Source organism: Asparagus officinalis, chromosome 10 (genome assembly GCF_001876935.1).
Source record: "Asparagus officinalis chromosome 10, Aspof.V1, whole genome shotgun sequence".
NCBI classification, from domain to species: Eukaryota; Viridiplantae; Streptophyta; class Magnoliopsida; order Asparagales; family Asparagaceae; genus Asparagus; species Asparagus officinalis.
Window position 1 is genome coordinate 9,341,999 of NC_033803.1, and position 22,255 is coordinate 9,364,253.

The 22,255-nt window shown below is 34.9% G+C and overlaps 1 protein-coding gene across 3 annotated transcripts; it reads right to left on the reverse strand.

The window, feature by feature from the left end:
* Positions 2,051–20,761, reverse strand: LOC109825239 (agamous-like MADS-box protein AGL9 homolog). 3 transcript variants are annotated; one of them, XM_020392040.1, is made up of 8 exons: positions 20,474–20,761; positions 4,964–5,042; positions 3,721–3,791; positions 3,505–3,604; positions 3,379–3,420; positions 3,213–3,254; positions 2,712–2,860; positions 2,051–2,370 (listed from the first exon to the last, which is right to left on the reverse strand). In XM_020392040.1, exons 1-8 carry the CDS (start codon positions 20,656–20,658, stop codon positions 2,307–2,309), a joined length of 732 nt encoding a protein of 243 aa, XP_020247629.1. In that variant the 5' UTR covers positions 20,659–20,761; the 3' UTR covers positions 2,051–2,306. The 3 variants fall into 3 exon arrangements, with proteins under 3 accessions (XP_020247629.1, XP_020247630.1, XP_020247631.1); XM_020392041.1 differs by having other exon boundaries at positions 2,712–2,851; positions 20,474–20,670; XM_020392042.1 differs by lacking the exon at positions 2,051–2,370 and having other exon boundaries at positions 2,688–2,860; positions 20,474–20,670.

Genomic DNA, 22,255 nt, shown 5'->3' on the forward strand with positions numbered 1-22,255 from the left:
GACGTCGGCGCATGGCGATCGGAGGAGAATGGGGCGGAGAGGTGAGGCGATCTGAGGAGGGTCAAGAGGAGAGAGCAGAGCTCGAAGAAGAGATTCGATTGGTGGTCGTCGTCGTCGTCGATGCTATTGGAGTTCATCATCGTTTGAAAAATCCGAAGCCCTAACCCTAACCCTAGTTTTTGTCCCTAATTTTAAAGCGGTGGAGGGAGGGATAAACAATAGAGAGGAGCGAGAGAGAATCAAAGGGAGGGATTTTATTGGGTTGAGAGGGGGGGATTTTGGGTGGATAGGCTTCAGAAAAATTTATTTCAATTTTAGATCTCGATGATCGTGTCTTTGTGAATTGGGCTGTTTGGTTGGTTTCCTAAAAACCAAGAATAGGAAATGGGAGCATGGAAATCTCTCATTTCCTATTTTCAACCATTTTCATCTCTAAAACTTACCCTAACATTCAATAAAATATTATCTTATCATCCAACTCATCTAATAACATATTATTTTATCATCCAACTCATCCAATAAAATATTACTTTTATCACCCAACATCTAATAAAATATTATTTTTATCATCACATCATCCAACTCATCTCATCTCATATTTAAAAATCAATCACATCACCCAATAATATGGTGACAACTCATCTCATCTCCTTAAACTTTCATCTCCATCCATTTCCTCCAAAAAAATAAGGAAATTGATTTCCTTAAGTGTGGATCACATCATTCAATAATATAATGACAACTCATCTCATCTCATATATTTTCTTATTTTTAAAAATGAACCAAACACAAGAAAAGATCATATTATAGGAAATAAGTTTCTTATAATACATTTCCTTATTTTTTTAGCCAACCAAACAACCTCAAAACAAGTTTTCTTAAAAAATCACTCACATCATCCAATAATATGACGACAACTCATCTCATCTCATCTCCTATTCTTTAATTTCCTTCTTTTTTTTCTAACCAAACAACCTCAAAATAAAATTTCTAAGAAATACATTTCCTATTCTTTGATTTCCCTCTTTTTTTAGACAAACAAACAGCCCTTATTGATAACTGTTTTTCTTCGTGAGTATATATATTTTTTGGATGTTTGCTCTGGCTTTCGAAATCCAACACGTGAGAGTTTGGCAACGTCATGATGTAAGGTTCGAAAACTATCAGTACGAATATAAAATTTCAGTATTTTAAATTGGATAATGTTGCACGTGACTTGATACGTATAAAGTATCTAAATAAAATCTCTATAAAGATTTTATCAAATTTTAAATACATATATCAAGAGATTAATGAAAGCATTGGTCAGCCTATTCTAGATCTGGAGAAGGCCAGATTTTAGATATAGATCAACAATCTATATTTTTTGGTTACCAAGTTAAACAACATCAATACTCATATATTTATACTAGTTTACGGTAAGGACGACAGATAATGAAGTTTAAGGACGCCATGAATACATAAAGAGTGTAAAATGAGAATTAAAATAATAATAATAAATATTGTTTTACCCTTACTCTCTCTGCTTCCCTGGTGTACATACTATACAATGAATATAATTTTCAGCCAGCTCGTATTGAATTAAAATTCAAGTAATAATCTTTGCGAAATTAAAATACAAATCAATAAATTCTTTAGCAGTATAAATATGTCAGAATCTTAATTATTTATTTGGGAGCGAAAGATTGGAGTGTGTGTCAAAATAATAGGACTTTTAAATGGGCATAAAGTTAAATTATCCTTGGGCTCTCTGAAAAAGGCCCATCTAATCAATCACGTTTGTTTGTGGTTGGACACAGGACATCTAAGCTTGTCAATGTTTCTAAGGCCCGCTGTCTCTCTTAAATCAACTAAATCGACGTCGTGATCCAAAATGCTATTCCCATGTTCCCACAGATAGAACTACTCTCCAAATACTTCCAACTTTTTCAAGTTGAAAAAAGAAAATTCAACATCTCAAATAATAGATACATTATTGATACATAGAGAAAGAGAGAGAGAGAGAGAGAGAGAGAGAGAGAGAGAGAGAGAGAGAGAGAGGCGCGAATAATAGAAGCAAGAGAGGCGCAAATAATAGAAGCAAAAGACTTGGATACAACTTATGCATTATACAGCGTTTGATAGCTTTATGGCATAATCAAAATAGGAAATACTTACACAACTCATACATGAACAGGCAACACAATAACAAATGGATACAGTTGCAAAGTTTGTACTTGCATTATGATTACTGCATCAAAATTGTCACCCTTTTCTTCTCTCCATTTCCCACCGAATTATGAGAGAAATTAATTTGAGCAGTTTATTCATTGTAGCCATCCAGGCATGAAACTGCTCGCGCTAGGGCCAGGCATTTGGTCAGGTTGAAACCTGAATAAGCATAAAATTTTAACAGTTGCTAAAGCATAAAAGACATCTATTTCTAAAACTACTAGATTCAACATATGTCAGATGGTTACGAGATTAATCGTGCTTAATAATTGCTTGTAGAATTCTATAGACCTGAATTAGTACTTCTATTGTTTATACTAGCAATGAATGTGAATCATGACGGTACGTATAAAAGCTGTCACATTTGGAATGTATGACAAAGTGTTTGAAGTTAAAAAAGTGAAATCTTCACTAGTTTATGGAAATATACCCAATTTGCAAAGTGGGCTGGCATTCAAGAGGATAAAAAGTGAAATCTTCACTAGTTTATGGAAATATACCCAATTTGCAAAGTGGGCTGGCATTCAAGAGGATGGAAGAACTCTTCCCCTTGTGGTTGGCTCGGCTGCCGGCTGTATCCCATTGCATTAGCATTGGCCTCCCAGACTTGTTGCTGATTAGCCTGGCTTGTTTCTTCCAACTGCGCATACTGAGATAATTCAGTTAGCAATTTCTAAATGTTGATTGACCCCAGATGACATACATGCAGTTTAATCAGAACCAGTACGTGGATGCCAACTTGGAGCAGGAGATGGAGTATGGGTTGAAATATTTTGGTCATTGCTGTGAAATTTAAGGGCATGTCTAGCAATTCTCCGATAAACAGGTTAGTGGAAATGACCAGGTTAAGGACTAAAATTCTGTTTGAGGGCAAGAATTGAACCGGCTTTTTTTTAGTTCAGAAATCGGCCCTTAAACCAGTATAGTTCAATTTCTATTTTTTTTTTAAAACACAAGCAAGCTTAAGCCAGGTTCAAATTGAGGTGAGAGAGCCTACATACCCGTTTTCTCAGACTCCTATTAGCCTCACATAACATTTGTTCCTGTCAAATGGAAGGAAGCTATAGTTTAGAAGAATGAAACATTCATAAATTTAAGGGTAGAGTAAGACTTGTACTTAGAAATTTCAAGAATCTTATTATTATTATTATTATTATTAAATTATACCTTTCTTTGCAGATCACCAAGCTGATCGAGCATGTATTGTGTCTGCAAACGAACAAACAAACTTTTTAGTTTTGTAAACATAGTTGTTTCGATAAGGAAAATTCTTTTTGGAAATAAACTCAATACCCGTGTAGACCTAATTTGCTTCAGTGAAGAATCAAGTTGTTTTTCAAGTTGCTCGAGCTCCTTGCTGCTCAATGGCCCAAGATCTTCACCAAGAAGATTCCTAGATTTGTAATTATTACAGCCATGATAATTAAAAAAATTTAGTGTTAGCCTTCAGTTTAAGAAGTCGGTTTACGAAAGAGGTCTCCTGACAATATAATTTGCCTGGCATTTTACCTTTGAGATCTCTGTAAAGCCTCAACTCGTGCTTTAAGTTTCAAGTACTCTTGATGGCTACTTTGTAGCATCTAAAGACCAAAGATCAGTTAATTACGCAGTTTACATGAAAAAATAATCGTGCACATCAAGCGTAATGATATCTCAAATCAAAGTATTGAAGTAGGTCATCCCCTACAATGGTTGGAATCGTTGAAAATCAATAATTTTCCAATGTCTTATGAAATTAAATTGGTGGTAGCGAGAATGAAGAAAGAAACAAGAGTAATTTATAGATATAAAGCCTTTTCAGTATGAATAAATTATAATATACAGTTATTAATAGGACAACTTTAGTCTTAAGTTTTAACTTCTCCCGCAACTTTCAAGGGGTCCATTATCGGCGTCATCTATATAATTGGTAGAAAAGACACGCTATGCTTTTAAAAGAACATTATGACATTCAAAATTACAAGTTTTTACCTATGTTGTAAACTGTTAAATTTGAAAATTATTGATACATTATGTGAATATATGAGAAGTTATTTGCATGGTTGCTCTTAATTTTTCACAGTTCATATCTCACTATTTGTTTTAGCTACAATCAGGGAGATGAGTATTAACGGAAAGGAATGTGTAAACGAAAAAAATACTAGACATTAGCCAGGTAAATTACATATTTATTTATGAATTAGCTGAACCTGATAATTTATTAATTATTATGAGAAGTTTTTTCTGTTCCTTTTGCTTGCTTGAGATGAATAATATGAACACGTCACATAGCATAGATTTTTTGGTAAATGAGGCGTGTGGAATTCATTTTATACAGACTTTAGTGACATGACAAGAAAATCGCCAAATCTGCTGAGAAATATCCAACGTGCATGGCAAAATTTAAAGATGAGCGCCCAATCATCAGATTTAGGCTTCTAGCTCATGATTTCCTAATCATTTTTGAACTTCTAACTATAATCAGCTCTAAATTGCATTATGCAATCAGAAAGATTATATCGGAAAAGCAAAAGATTATATCAGAAGAGCAAACTGCATTAGGGAAATAATTTTGACACATCAGTAAGAGACACTCAAAACTTGTAAAAAAACTTTATGTGATCAATGATAGGAACAAAATTTGCGCTGAAAATATACTAACTAAAATGTAGTCATGACTTTTAACTCTCCAGAGCGTAAAAGCCTGCAGAACTAAAATTTGAAGCTAATTTTACAGTTTAAAATAATTCAGATAGTAGTCTTATGTTTATACCTGATTCTCCCGTATTTGTACACTGGTATCTGGTGCTCCATAACTACATTTTTGGTATCTGTCGAGTGTTTTCAGCATGCTGTAAATGAAAAGCAATGGACAGTATTAAAATTTCAAAATGTTAGAAATCATTATACGCTCTAAATGAATAGAGTTGTCATCTCAGTTTAAAAGAGGCATAGACAAGCTACAATAAACTTTATCAAGAAGAGATAGCAGACCATCACAGCTAGTAAACACATGATATGAATCTGAAATTTAACCAGACGAATATGAAAAGTATGAGTATTCAAATCCATTAACGACCAAAAGAAAATTTGTGTATGTCAAAGATCCAAAAAAAAAGTCATAGATAATAGATATTGTACGAAACAAAGCATAGAAACATGATAAGGAGAAGGCTTAACGTGGATCATCAATAGAAAGTGCACTAGTACAATGATGACACCATTAATTTGTAAAAGCACACTAAACCCAAATCACCTAGAATATTCTTCCAAGACTAAAAAAAAGTTGGTGTGTGTATACATGTAAAGGAGTATTTATGTAGGACGTTCGTGGGCTGTCCATCAGAAGATTTTAAGATCTATTATAATAAGTTTTATTTCAGTAATATTTGATTTGATTTCATATAATATTTTATTATAGTTAGAAATTTTCATTTGCCATTGATTTTGAGATCTCTTTCTAGTTAAGTTGGGATTTTATTTGACTGCATTAGTTTTGTTGGGATTTGATTTGATCAGGATTTTTATTTACTTTCTGAAGTGTTTAATTACTTTCTTTTTCTACAAATAAGAGATATAATCCTCCATAAGGAATATACATTGATGGTTAATAAAAAATAGAGTTATGGAATTCTTGACCATGTGAATTGCTTGGTTGACAAATGAAGTGTCTTTGGGGTGTGAAGTCCTTAGGTGTGACACCCCCAGGTGTAAAACCTAGTTATTATCAAAACCCTCTTTTTTTACTTGTCATTCTTGATCAATCCCTTCAAAAGAATACATAGCGTTCAACTCAAGCCAAAATACTCCATGTCTTATTCATCATGTGAGAAGTATGTTAGATCTAAGATGCAAGCATAGAGGGGGCGAACAGGATTACTTCTGTTTTTCACAAAAACATGGAATATGTAACAAAAATAACAAATAAAAGCAATAAATGATATAAAGCAAAATATCTATCACAAAAAATAACTAACCAAGAACACACGATATTTTGTAGTAGTTCGAATAAACAATCTTACGTCCACTCTTCGTTCTTGTGAAGGGATCCTCACTATACAAAAAGTTTACTTGAATCACAAACCTAATGTAGTAGGCTTACAACACATAAACTCTAGTTTATCCTAAACTAATCGTCTAATCTAACTCTCCACAATAGGTAACTCTTAGCCCCAGCTAGTTCTAACCCTCGACTCAACGGCTTGAGTACATCGCAAAAGAAGCTCAAAGTAAAAGCAAACACAAAATAAATAAGCTCAGAATAGGAACAATCTTATAGCCCTTTGAATAAAACAAATTGTCCCTTGAAGGATAGAATCAAAGCTTGATGAAGAACGATGAAGAAAATCAATCCAAGGGCAACTCTTCTCATAGAAACATGTTGTGCGTAGCGGAACAAACACAAACGCTGAGAGAGAAAGCCAAAACAATCCAAAATAACGGCACCAACTCAAACATAAAAGTTTAACGTGGTTCGGCAAATTGCCTATGTCCACGGGGCAAAAAGGGATGGGTTTCCACCATAGAGAAAGAAAGTACAAAGTAGAGATTACAAGATCACTCAACTAACATCTCAAACAAATCTCTCAAATCTCTCAAACTAAAGATCACTCAACTAACATCTCAAACAAATCTCTCAAATCTCTCAAACTAAACCCTCAAACAAATTGCTCAGAAAGATCTCTCTTTTCAACTAAACCCTCAAACAAATTGCTCAGAAAGATCTCTCTTTTCTGTGCTCAAAATCACCTTCAAACTACCTAATCAATCGATAGAAAACCCTAAAAACGTGGCTATATTTATAACAAAACACTATCTCAAATAGATTAGGATTCTAAAAATGAGTCTGCCACACCCTGGTGTGACACACGCCACACCTATAGTAAACATGATAGATTCTGTGATATCAGGGTGTGGCAGACACCAAACCCATGGTAAATAGGGCAGATTCTGTCACACTCTGCCACATGGGTATGGCAGATATCACACCAGGGTGTGGTGGAGTTTGTCTTGCTTATTTGTCACGTTTTTCTCAATTCTTTTCCTCAATTCTTTCACCGTTTTCACAATTCTTCACCTCGCCGAAGTTTTTTATAAACTGAGTCGACACCAACCAAATCAAACGTCTCATTTGTTGCGTCTAGTATGAAATGGAACAAAACTACGACAACAGACTCAATCCACAACAAGTCGAGACCCAAACGAGAATGCGAACACTCTCCAAATGTCAGTATCAACTCACCAAACCGACTGTATCAAATTGACTGCCTACGTACTCCCTCTCACAAGGGATCAAGCAGCCCGTAGTTCATCAAATGGCCTCCATAGACCCTCAATCAACTAGAAGAGTTCGCAACCCTTCTCTAACATCATCAACGAATCTACGGCTGATAGCTCTCGTAATGACCCCAAAGTGAAACAAATCAAACACCTCCACCTGAGGTGAACCAATGGTCGTATCCAAATCATATCCACCAGCTACATTCGAATCAACCAACTCATCATTTGCACCTAAATGCAAATGATCCCCTAACTATATCACCTTAGCTGGAATCCCAAACGATGCAGAATGATCTGAAGTGTGTGGAGTAATCTCCATCCAATATGGGGTAGTATCACTCTCCATCCGATGCGATACATCTAAGGTCTGTCCAAAGCTCTCCACCTGATGAGAGTCAATTAGCTCCCTCAGTGAAGCCTCAAGCGAAGTGACACTACCAGACTAAACATTTAATAGAGTTTTACCTCCAATCACAGCAGTCGACAACCTATGACCAAGATGATCCAAATATGTTAAAGCCTTAATACCAGAATTAATGCTCGACATCAAATATCGATCCTCATCCAGTAAGGAATAACTTAGCAAATCGGCCATCTCATCTTGTTGTTCCAAGATTTTCTTTTCACCGAAGTGTCTCAAAATGCCGTGAGCTCGGTTCGAATGCAAAAATAAGTCCCTCTTATACCTCCCACCAAAATCAGAATGAAGTACCTTCACCTTTTTGTCAATCTCATACTTTTTCAATCTGTTGGAGACTACTAGGACGTTATCCAAAGGAAATTTGGTTGCAACACAAACATGCCTAGAACAATAACCAACAAAAAAACTAAATATCTATTACTTTCCAATGATGTCTCCTTAGAAGGCCCCCAAATATCCGTATGAACTCCACCTAAAAGACCCTTAGTACGATGAATAGAGGTGCCAAACTTCACATCTGTCTTCTTGCTCACATTAAAATATTCACTGGACTTCAAATTGCAAGTCTGTGCGCCCATCTCTAAATCAATACTGGAATGACTAAGCTCCAAGTGCCGTAGTCTAGTCGAATCAACAGAAGTCGCCAACTCTCTACCTGTCACCGAACTTCTAATCAAATAGTACAGGTTATTCCTCCTGACGCCCTTCATCATAATCAAAGAGTCTTCCATGATCTTGAGAACCGTGTCCTCAACACGAACCTTCAGACCCTCTCCAATCAAAGCTCCAATTGAGATCAAGTTTTTTCTTAAGGAAGGAACATATCTCACACCATATAACTCCTTGACTGTCCCGTCAAACATCTAGATGCGAATTATTCCTATCTCAAGGATCTGGTATGCACGGTTGTCACCCATATACATCACACTACTATCCAGCTTCTCAAAACTAAAGAACCATTCCTTTCTAGGGCACACATGATAGATCGCACTACTATCCAACATCCACTCAGATTCCTCCGAATAGCTACCTGTAGGACTGATAGAAAGCGAATAAATAGAAGTATCAAAAATATTACCATCTGATATAACGATGTTTGCTTCTGATGATGGTTGCTTCCCTTTTCCCTTCTGCTTATACTTCATCCATTCGTCGAGCTTTGGACAATCTTTCTTCCAATGACCAGTCTTCTTGTATCAAACACACTGATCTTTTCCAACTGTAGGATGCCCTACTCTAGATTGTGACTTCCAATTCTTTCGATTTGAATTCTTCCCTCTTGCAACCAACGTCTCCGCTACTGTGTCACTTGTAGACTCTTTATCTTTCTTTCGAAGCTGATAGTTCACAAGTACAGCGGTGACCTCACTATACGAAAGAGATGTCTTCCCATTGATAAGAGTAAGGACGAAAGTCTCATATTCTTCGTCAGATAAGGAACTCAACAACAACAATGCCATATGCTCATCTTCAATCATAACATCTATATTCGCCAAATTCATGAGAAACTTCGTGTAGTGGTTCATGTGATCACCAATGGAGGTTCATTTCTTCAATTGGAAGCGATAAAGTCTTCTCTTCAAATACAAGCGATTCTTCACAATCTTGGTCAAATACTTGCTCTCAATGATCTCCCAAATCTTCTTAGATGAAGTCTCATTGATCACATTATACTTTAAATCTTGAGTCAAACAATACCTAGCTAATCGCACCACATGTCGTTCTATTCATCTTCTTCCAAACCCTCTTATCAATATCATCTGGCTTACCATCCAATTCCAAAGTATCTTTTAAATTTTGCGTGTTAAGCGTATCCAAGACTTCACATCGTCAAAATCCAAAATTATTAGTATCATTAAACTTCTCCACGTCTATCTTCATAGAGTGAATATTCAAACTTTTGACGATCTTCACACCTGAAGTATCCTCCACAACTCCTTTTTTCGGCCATAATTCCTCAAAGCACCAACAACTAAAGCGGAACAAATGAAGAATAGATCCAAAACTGAGAAAAGATAGAATTTTTACCAAAAAGATCCCACCTTTAACTCCAAACGAAACCCTAGCCGAACTTCCAAAGTGATCTACTCCTCCAAATAGCCCAAGCATAACCTAAGCTTTGATACCACTTGTTAGGCTCTGATACCACTTATTGTGCGTGACAGAACAAACACAAACATAGAGAGAGAAAGCCAAAACAATCCAAAATAACGACATTAACTCAAACACAAAAGTTTAACATGGTTTGGCAAATTACCTACATCCACGAGTTAAAAAGGGATGTGTTTCCACTATAGAGAAAGAGAGTACAGAGTAGAGATTGCAAGATCACTCAACTAACCTCTCAAACAAATCTCTCAAATCTCTCAAACTAAACCCTCAAACAAATTACTCAGAAAGGTCTCTCTTTTCTGTGTTCAAAATCACCTTCAAACTACCCAATCAATCGATAGAAAACCCTAAAAAATATGGCTCTATTTATAATAAAACACAATCTCAAACAGATTAGGATTCTAAAAACGAGTCCGTCACACCCTGATGTCGCACACACTACACCCATGACGAATATGACAAATTCTGCCACATTAGGGTGTGGTAGACACCACACCCATGATAAACAGGACAGATTCTGTTATACCCTACCACGTGGGTGTGGCAATCACCACACCATGGTATGGTGGAGTTTGTTTTGCTTATTTTTTTATATTTTTCTCAATTATTTTCCTTAATTCCTTCGACATTTTCACAAAACGATCCAAAGATAGACTTAGTGTGTGCTCGTGGCGGAGGTCTTGAAGAGCCTCAATGCATAACAAGGCTTCTAATCAAGGCTCAATTATGCTTCTTCCAAAGTTTGACAAAAGAAAGATGTATCGCGGTGTCATGCATGACGAGTGAGAATTCGACGAGGCTCTAGGGAGTCGAAAATCTTCTCTTGATCTCTCACTTGTAAAATCCTAGAACTCCTCTTTTCTCTATATCTCTCTAAGTTATTCTCTCACAAATATATTAGGAAAGAGATATGCCAAATATGGTCGAGGTTAGAGATTATATAAAATAATGAATGGCGCAATTGAATCGAGAAATTTTGCATTAGCATCCTTGACCATCGATGGTGCCTCTCGATCATCAATGGTTGAGCAGCTCATCGATGATATTCATGTCTCTAGACCTTTACATCATCATTGGATCATGTGTCATTGATCGTCACCATGCACCAACAATGGTTAAAAGCCCTCACTGATGGTTGTGGTGGTGAAATCAATTTTTGAGCCATTTTTTTGTATATTTTCGCCTCATACATATTCCATGGTTTTTGTTACCTATACTAGATCATCTCAAACCAATATTAGTATCGAAAAAAGAGTTTGTTATTACTCAAATGAAAGATATTTTACAAACAATATCCTTACACAGTAACCTTCTTGCTTTTGTCATGAATTACACCATCACTTTGCCAAGCCATCGGTGATTTCTTACCTCCAGATTGAAGCCCTCCACCCATTCCCCATCAATTACGAAAGAATAAATTATAGAGGAAATAAAATATAATTAAGAGCAAATATTTTGAAATTTTATTACTCTGTGTGATAACTAAAAAGGCTAGAATACATGATCTTTATATTGCACTCGCAACAATTCATCGAGCTTATTGCAACCCTTGCCTTCTTTTGTTGAAACATCTCATTCCTGATCATAATTTTCAATTTATAACCTCTCATTTATTTAACAGCTATGCACCAACACTCCAAAGTTGTTATAAGGATTGAGCAATATTATAATTCTGTACTATAACATTCCCCCACAAGTTGAGTGTCCTTTTTATAGTTAGAAACCTAGGTACATGCATCGTTTTTTAACATCTTCTTTAAATTCGTGACCCGTAGTATTTGAATTGGGATTGCTCTAGTGAACTATTAAAGTATGTACCCCTATACTAAAACTCTAAAGTTTTGATTGGAATATAATTTCATACTCTACCAATTTATAATCACGACAATCTCTATAACATCCTCATTACTATATTTTTACCTAGTGAATCACGTTTCTAAAATGAAGTATAACAAATTTCTTGTGACTCACAACTAAAGTTTAATTCAGCAACTGTCAGAAACAAACTTCAGTAATGGTCTTAAATCAAAATTTTGTAACTCAAAATATATTAGAAAATTTGAAGTGTCATGCGGTACAAATTTAGTAGAGAGAACGTTATGGTGAATGAAAAGAAATAGTATAAATAAGATGTTATAATACTATAGTCATTAATGACATGTTACAATAATAGAGTATGAAGGTTGTAGTAGACTGGATGAAGAGTCATTTGGGGTGCTATAGACAGCATACAAAAGTAGTCGTTCCACATACAAGGAGCAATAAAATTGCGTACTGTTTTCTTTTAGCTTATAATTAATTTCCTCTATAATTTAGATTGTTTATATCCTCCAAAATACAATATTTTGGAATCAAATCCATAAAAAGCAACTTATCCATAACCTCAAAAGACATTTTCTAATATAACCCCTCAAACAAACCAAAAAAAGATTATGATAATTTGTGTATCAGAATTAATAGTATTTTTGGAACTTTGGATGAGTTGGAGACATTAGAAGAAAAGCTACATCGAGCCAGCAAACCATAAAAAGGTTTGGTGGTAGTACTTGCATGCATGTATGCTTAGTATTGTCTTTATGTTGAAAGGAGACATCGTTCCTGCTCTACCGATGAAATTACATAATTGTCACGTATAATGAGAGGCTTTATACAAAAATGTGATGAGAAAAGATGCTCCAATATAAATTTAAACGATTCATATAATGCAAAAAAAGCTTTTACACCACAGTGTCATGCATACAAGAGCATGAAAAAAAGTTAAATTACAGAGGAACATGAAACATAAACCAAAAGCAAATCGTATAAAAATTTATAGCTCTTGGGGCATATCTTAAAAAGGTTAGAATTCGTGTTGTTTACATAGGACTCATGATGATTCTTTATCAAGCTTTTTACAGTTCTTCTATCTTCTTCTAGTATTCTACATCTCATTCATGATTATGACTTTCAATTTATAACCTCATATTATAACTATGACACTTAATTAATAACGCAATCTACATTTGTATCTTATGACTCCTTGTTAATATGACCCAATCTATTATTGACCATACCAACCAAGGAATATTCCTTAGATATTATTGGCTTGTTAACATGACCTCCTTAATATCGCCACTATTTTAAGAATAAATCTTGCCACTAGATCTGTTACGAATTTCCTAATGCACTTCGCAATAGAATAAGATTTAGTAGTGAGCATGAAGACACCAGAATTAAACATTGTATAAAAAGAAATGAACGATGTGCACCAGAGGTAGCAAACTAGAAGAAATAGAAATCTAGCCCTAATAAGCCACAACTTTGAGATCAAAAATCACAGCAATTTAAGATGTTACCTCACAAAGCCTACTACACTAACAAAATGTTTAGCAGTTTCAGATCCAACTATCCACAAGGAGAAAAGTAGGAGAATAAGAAAGGCTACAAGACAAAAAGTACCGGCAATAGAGAATTCATCGGAATGATGAAATGCAATGTTATGATGATGGACATCAACTATTGGTGGGTCGACCTAGGTGTGACTAGACATTTTGCAAAGGACAAGAATGAAGCCAAAGAAATTATTGAGCTGAAAAAAGGAAAACAAAGGATCCACATGGAAAACAATACTTATATTGATGTAGTGGGTATTAATTCGTATAGATTCGATCTTGGGGACAATATTCTCATCCTCAAAGATGTGCTGAATGGGCCAAGAATTTGGCACAATCTGATCTTTGTTTCTAGCTTAATGACTAGAAATTAGGTCCTACAATAACCGAATTTCTATAGTATAAAAAACAATAAAGTCTATGTTATGGGAAAATATGTACCTGAGCGTGAATTGTGTATTCTTCTAGTAGTTTATAATAGTTCTAGTAATAAAAACTCTAATTTAAATTATTTGTATTATTATATTTCTGAGTCTGAATTGTGTCATTTCAGACTAGGACATATGCTAGTATTTCTAAAATGAATTAGATTACTAGAATGAAATTGTTGTCTGGATTGTCTAATGTTCAGTTGCTACCATGTGAATAGTGTCTAACTGGTAAAATGAGCAGAAAACATTTTATTAGTAGACAAAGAGCAAATGACTTTTATAGTTGGTGCACTCAGATATTTATAGTCCCCTAAGCATTAGAACACACGATAATAAATAATATTTTACTATTTTTGTTAGGTCTCATGTTTATGAGCCTACCATCTAATCTGGTTTGATGATTAATAAATAATTTCTAATATTGTTTGTCGAATATTTATATTTGATTGTTAGATATCCTACACAAAGATTTTCAGTTGGAGGTTGGATGGACTTGCGCCTTGACGATGATATCTAAAGGAGGTTGGAATAAAATCAGAATGAAACTTTACATTTCAAGTCAAAGACCTATATAGCTTCATCCCCACAACCAAGATGAATTAATTGAAGATCCATTACTTGGGGTATAGTAGCTAGGTTTTTACTTTATGTGTTATATTTAAAGCTCAAATCATACACACACATTTGTTTCGATTTATCATTGTTTTCGGATTATAGATTTAACGATACTATTTTATATCTTTCCTTAAGTCTATTAATCTATTAAAAAGTATCTTAAAACTTGTTTGAAGAAATTTCATCAAAATTAAGTATTTAACAAACTCGTATTTTTGACCGTTTTGTAAAACAGTGAGTTTTTACTCTTGGGAAATAATATTTTAGAAATTTCTTTTCTAATATATTTATTTTTAGATATATAAATATTTTTTCAAATTTTATTATTTTCTGTTGATTTACTATTTTAAATCAAATTTACAAAATCAACTCTTCAAGAAATTTTAAAAACTAGAATATCTGTTTTTCGGTCATTGAGTTTTCACAAATACGAAATGATATTTCAGAAACTTCTTCTCTAACATGTTTACCTTCATGTGTATAAACGTTTCCTAATGTTTTACTATTTTTAGAGTTGATTTGTTATTTCAAATTGAATATTAGCTTCTCAAAATTTTAGAATCTGCCGTGCATGTTATCAGTCGACCGATAACCTCTCATCAGTTGACTGATAAAGATCTTTAGTCAATCGACCAGTGTGATTTTCCAGTGTCTGATTTTGTAGACGAATCAGTCGACCGACCATGACTCATCAGTCGATCGATCAACGGTCAAATTGCCATTAACGGCTAGTTTTGGACTGTTTTATTAAAGAGGCTATATAAATGCCTCATAACTCATTTGTTTCTTTATGAAAATTTAGAAAAAGGTTTTGCAAGTTTGTTTAAGGGTTTATAAGAGAAAATCAAGTGTGCTTGTTTGTTTGAAAGAGTTTTACAAAGAGAATGATTTCATCTTCAAATCTCTAGCTCTCTTTGTTTTAGAGAAGTTTTTCTAAACTCATCCTCTAGCTATTTATTATTTTGATTCTCATATACTTGTGCTAGATTGATTTGAATTTAACTTTGATTTTATTATACTCATTGTTTTCACACACAACCATTTGAGCTTAAGTATTTCACATATTGTATATTTTGGGTTGTGAGAGTGTAACAATTGAGTGAGCTATTATTTTTGTTCTCATTTGTATTAGAAAACAAAATCTTTATTTGAGCTTATCGATAAACACGTTGTAATACACAATGGCACTTAGAGGAGTGGTTGGAAGAAACTGATGTTAATTCCAAGAGAAGTAGCTTAGTTGTAATAGCTTAGAGAGAGGTAGTAATTCCAAACACTTAAGGAATGTGACACGGGTAGGTCAACACTTAGAGGAGTATATAGTGGGATTGACAACGTGAGAATTCTAAAAGTTTTTGGTGAGTTTTGAAAACCGATTGTGTAGTATTTATGATTAGTGGAGGATCTCCTGGAGGTGAGGAGTGGAGACATAGGTCAAGGGTTGACCGAACTGCGTGATCATATTACTTGTTTGTGTTTCGCATTAATGCACTTTTTCTTGTTTATATCTTCATATCGCTTTTTGTCTTATAGTTTATATCATCTATTGTTCATTATATATCCTTGCTTATATTATTGTTTCTATCATCATTGGCTAGGATATTACTTAATAAGTTTTAATTTGGCATCAATATCGGATTAGATTAGCGAATACCCTATTCACCCCCCCCCCCGTACTTTCAACTTATACATATGATTATTCTAAATTTGCACATGTCTATCTTATGTCTAGAAAAATGAAAGTATTTGAATGCTTTAAGAAATATAAGACTGTTGTTAAAAACCAAATTGGAAGAAAAATTAAAATTTTGAGGACAGATATGGATGGAGAATGTAAGTCTATAAAATTTGAGAGTTATTGTATTCATTATGAAATTAAAAGGAATATAACAATGTCGTATACGACATAACAAAATATTATAGCTGAAATAAAGAATAAAACATTGCTAAATGTAGTTAGATGTCTGATAACCTATTCTGGTCTCTCCAAGAAATTTTAGAGAGAAGCATTATTAACTACAAAATAAGGTTTCAGAGCTAAGTGATCTATCAAAAAATAGGTTACAATTGTACAAGTGTGTAATCATAAGTTACGATTGTACAAATGCAATCATGATTCTGGAGATTTTGTTTTGATTATTATAAATATGAGTTTATAAATAAAAATTACGCCATGAATGAGATGTACAATAAAAGATGAGGAAATTTATGTTGAATGAAGTGATATAGCATAAATGAGAAGCTATAAATTGAAAGTTCAGGTTATGAGAAGATAAAAGTTGAAATAGGTTAGAAGATGAGTCACTTGAGTGTGAGCACGTGCTTTAGACATTTAATGTATGACCAAAAACAATAAATTTTATATTACTTTCTCTTAGCTTATATTTCACATTCCTCTATTATTTAGATCCTTTACTTCCTTCAAATGAAGGAAGGGGACTGGTATAAAGGTTTGGCGGTTTAAACCGTTTTAAGACAAACGAGCAAGCCCTAGAAAAGGCTGAAGATGATTAAATTGCCAAAGACAATTACAGTAATAAAACACACCGTCAAATTAATATCTTTTAACTTTACAAAAATGAAGTTAATCTTTATGAATATAAACTCCTACTTATATGACTTACAACTAGTTTAAAGTGATTTAAATGTTTCAATTGAGACAAAATGGAAATTGTAGATTATAAGTAATCAATGTTGAATATATATATCTTATATTAGTTGCTTAATTGCACTTAAATGTCTTATAATTTCCCCTGCTTTTCACTTATATATGCACACTTGTTTTACTTACATACCTTAAAAGTTTTTAAAAATTATACTTTTAAGTTTAAAATACCTTGTAATTTGTACAAGAAATTTCCCTTGAAAATTTTCCTGCAACATTCACATATTAATTTAGGGAAATTATTAACCTTATAATTTTTGTTAAATTTATTGTTAAACTACTCTAACTCTATTTTAACCAGTCATAACTCTTTTTTAGGATTGAACTTTGATAGGTCTAACAGTAAATTTTACAAATATTAAGAGATAAATGCTCTAAAATTAACATGTGAGTGACGCATGAGAGTTTTCAAGCGTGAATTCTCATGTTTTCCATAATAGAGAGTGTTAAATTGCAAAATTTAGAAATTTTAGGGTATATAAGTGTTATAGTGCTTTAATTATTGAGTAATAATCTCCATTCAGTAGCAGACAAGTGTCCCACATTAATAGCATAATTAAATTTGTTCACCACTTCGAGATAACCAAAGCCCCTAGCTCAGACGACTCGAAGGGTCGACATCTCGTGTAGCTTGCTCAAAGGGTGGTACATGTCAACCTCCTCACAAGGTCAACTCCCCAAGTGACCTACACGGTCGTCTATTCTGTCGACATCTCATGAAGCCGATTCAAAAGGCGATACTTCTCAGCCCTCTACCTGATGAGTAGAAAGGCGATGGCATACCTCGAGCCCCCCGGCTGATAGCTGGTCGCTCTCACATTAAATGCATAATTAAAATTATTATTTCTCCGTTCTCAAAAACCTTTATAACACATCGAACCACGTCGATACCACGTGTCTCCTGTCACTTCACATTAAACGCCAAAGTGACTCCCGTCACTTGGTAGCCGACACCTGTAAAGCAAATGTTGACTCAGACACCAGCCCATATTCGACTGAAGTTACCAAACCACCCCTCTGCTATTACTATACATAGGGGGACTATTCTCAGCACTAAGGTAAGGAATTTTTCTACTCGCTAATCTCAAGAACTTTTACAGTTTGTTTTCTTCTCCACTCAAGTAATTTACCGACTTGATCGTCAAAGGAACAATCGGAGAACCTAACTCCATCTTTTTGCAAGTTTTTATATGTGCAGGGAAGAACAGCTCGCTCCGGAACAAGACATTTTGAGGAGTTAGAGGACTCCCAACAAACTAACCCCCATCTTAATTAGTTGTTTGATTATTAACATCAACAATAAGTCTTGTAAAAAAATGACCAAAGGTATACAAACGCGCAAAGTATGGGAAACTATAGGGTATTAAAATGCAACCAAGCCTACATTATTCTTACAAAAACAAGTACAAAGTATGAAGATCAGTAAATACCCTCCAGTCTATAGGCTAGAGATACAACCACTACATAAAGGATGGAAAGGAATCTTAAATTTCCCAAAGAATCAGTGGCCACAGGGCACTATAGCAATAGCCTCTGAATTATTTATTGGGAAAACGTTACGTCAATCGAAGTGATGGAGTGTTTCATAGAAATTTGTTCTGTGAAACTTCGATCAATTGAAATGAGATTGACATCTCATACAAACCCTAGCTTTTTAATGCACTGATCCCAACCTAGGATTATCCAAAGAAGCAAAAGAATAACATAATTAAACTTTAAATAATTAAAAAAAGAACTTCCCACAAAAGCCTTGAGCATCTTTTTCCTCATTAAATACATTCGTAATAGTGAAGCTACATTCTGATGAGCTAAACTAGTATCCAGTTGGGTTTACTAGAGGTAACAATATGTGTTACTGACGTTTTAGTTCAGAAGGAAAAACAATAATATAACCAAATATGCCAAAGATATAAGACCTCATTGATTTTGAGACAAAGTCCAAATTTGAGGTTACCTATGGAACTACTATGACTATAGGTTAGTTTAAGTATAACGATGAAGTAAAAGTTGAAGGAGACTCTAGTATTTTTCACCATTAGTGGGTTAGCCAGACCATTGTCGTTCCACCAGAAAGATCTCGGACACTATCTATCCATGGGTTAACCTGACTTTGGATCTAAATCAATAATCACGCGGCGACAACATTATTGCAAATATCCATAGGATCTTCCCCCATCATTTATGGGCTTACAAGACCCAAGTCTATTCTAGCGATCATTGGAGAAGCATGAAATGCCAACTATCATTGGATCATTCTGACCACACTCATCCTCTCGACACTTTCAGTCTTCATTTTTCCTTGGGTCACAACTTTAGTTTGTGATACACTTGTAACTGTTGAGAAAAATAGACTCAACCGGAAGTTAAACGGATTTTAAATAAAGACTAGAAACCAACTTTTATCCGAACTATTGGTTAATTTCTAACTCCTATTTTAATTTTTCGTTCATTTCATCCTTTGCATGTGAGACTATTCTAACGCATGAATATCCAACAGCTTTCTTTATAGAAGCATGGTGGAACTATTACCCATAGGTCGGTAATAAACTATTCATTTCTTGTATTTGTAACTTGCTATTAAGTGAATATCATAGGACAAAACTAGTATTTTCCGTTCAATTTTAATTAGTTGATGTTAAAAATTAATTAGCGGAAGATTAATTAGGATAGTTATGTAAAGTTTTATGTCAATTCCCATGAGCAACGATAGCTCCGTGTCAAAGTTGATATTAATTGATCTGCAGACAGCTGACGTCTCATACAAACCCTAACTTGTGATGGAACAGAAACAAAGAAAAACCCCGCAATGTCTTCACCAATAACTGAGCATGCTAAAACACAGTGGACACTGTCCAAGGGAAAAATAGGTGAAGAAAAGTGATATAATATCTAACGTTTTCTGAGGTAAAAGGATTAAAGAGAATGAAATTACTATCTTTTTGCTGCAAAGAGTGAACACACCACAAAATACATCCGCCAACATTTGAATATTGAATCATCACTACATACCGCGGTAGAATGAAATCATTGAAGATCTTAAAGCGAAGAAATAACTAAATTTCCCTTTTTTCTGATGATATAATTTATAACTTTCAAGGCTAGGCAAGTTCATCAAAGGTGTATATTTGTTTTTTAGTAAAAATTTTAGACGTCCAAAAGAATTTTTTTTTTTTAAAAGAGTAGATCTACTATCAAAAGATCAAAGCAAAACACAAATCACTTTCAGCAGATCTAGTTGAGAAAATTCGATCGAGGAAGCTAGACGGTACTGCTTGGTTACGGATCCAGAGCAAGAAGAAACCCTAGCTATACCAAAGATTTCGCCTTGGTACCCTACGACCACTTCGATTTCCCGCCAAAAATCAAGAGACGGTCTCAGAATCCATACCTGGGGCTGCTGCAGAACTCGTAGAGCTTGCCTCGAGTGGAGAAGACGACGAGGGCGACCTCGGCGTCGCAGAGAACGGAGAGCTCGTAGGCTTTCTTGAGGAGCCCGTTCCTCCTCTTGGCGAAGGTCACTTGCCTGTTGATCTTGTTCTCGATCCTCTTCAGCTCGACTCTCCCCCTCCCCATTTTTATTTTTTTCCCCCCTATTTTCCCCCCCCCCCCTAGGGTTTTGAGATCTCAGACGTTTGGGAAATTATTAAGGAGAGAAGAAGGAAGAAGGAAGGAGAAGGGTTTTGCTCGGTGGGGGAAAGAGAGGGTCAGTTCTCTTTGCCATTTATAGAAACTATTGAATTGATTTTTAGAGAGAGAAAGTTAGAGAGAGAGAGAGAGATAATAAAGCTCTTTTGTTCTTTCGTCGTCTTGCTATTATTGTACGGCCAAGTGGGTGGTTTTTATTGTGCGGGAACTCGCATGCGGGAACTTGTAATCTTATTTGGTTTTTTTTTTCTTCTCCTTTCATTTTCACCCTGTCTAAATTTGATAATCCTTGAAGCCCACTAGAGCAATCGTAGTGAACTCTCTAAATTTATTTGTTTGAATTACCTTGGCCCTTTCACTTGTTTGATGACGATGCATTTTGTTGCTGTTTTGACTGAAGAACCTGTTATACCTTAAAATATAGTCCCACGTCAGATATCGATTTAGTGATTGAATGGTTCATTATGTAAATCCAAGAAGCTAAATGCGACTAGTGCTAGCACCTTTTGGCAAGGGATTGAGCCAAATACCGGAAGTGTGGTTATTAAAACTGAGATATGCTGATTGCTAATTGTCATGCCACGATGAGGACATCGCGTGCACAAGGTGGGGTGATTGTAATACCACAAAACATAGTCCCATACTAAATAGTGATTGCGTGATTAATTGTCTTATAATATAAATTCAATGAGTTAAGTGTAACTAGTGCTAGCATTTTTTAGCAGTGGGTTGAGCCAAACAATAAGGGTCCAATTGGCTCTTCTTCACGTAATTCATGGGATTGCCTCAGTAATATGGGATTGAGTGGCCCTGCTCAGCCTGACAGCTACAATAAAACACCCCAAAACATCTCCTCCTGCTAGAAATTAACAAGAGACTGCAACTCAGCTTTTATCATGCCGCATTAGATCATATTTTGGCCAAACAAACACTTTTTTAAATGTAATACTGTAGCAATCTAACAGCTACAGTACTACACCAACCAAACCCCAGCCAAACAGCCCCTAAGTTTCTTTCAGTGGGTCCCATCATTTTATAGCATACCAACAGGCCTGCGGTGTGACAAAACCTTTATGTCCACATATTTTTTTGCCCCTTCAAAGAAGTTAACTAGATAAGAATGAATCTAATCTTCCATTGAGGAGGAAGAACTTTTCAAAAGTGAAGAATTATTGCTTAAAAATATCGAATACATGGATCAGTTAATTATAGTTAGGATTTTTCTTTGAGTGTTCATAGGGTACTCTTTAGGAGGGAGTTGGGGGGTGGGGGTGGGGGTGGGGGGATGAATAGAGAAATTAGTGCAAATGAGAAGAGTCCACTTGTTACTTATTTCTCTCTATCCCTCTCATCCTCTAATCAATGCCCATGGGCACTTGTTAGAAATATCATCGTGTTTAATGCTCCATATTGAGGGTTTTCTGAAATTAGCCCCCCCCCCCCCCCATAAAAAAAAAAATAATAATAATAATCTAATCAAGTATGCTCATATTCTGGTCTAGAACGTTTAAGCCAGAATTGTCTA

Bases quoted from the DNA above. Each gene is read 5' to 3' on its own strand.
- LOC109825239 (XM_020392040.1), bottom strand. From the start codon at position 20,658: ATGGGGAGGGGGAGAGTCGAGCTGAAGAGGATCGAGAACAAGATCAAC. The intron at 5,043-20,473 runs GTATGGATTCTG...TTTCATTTACAG, and splicing joins GAGTTCTGCAGCAGCCCCAG to CATGCTGAAAACACTCGACA. The intron at 3,792-4,963 runs GTATAAACATAA...TTTGGTCTTTAG, and splicing joins TACAAATACGGGAGAATCAG to ATGCTACAAAGTAGCCATCA.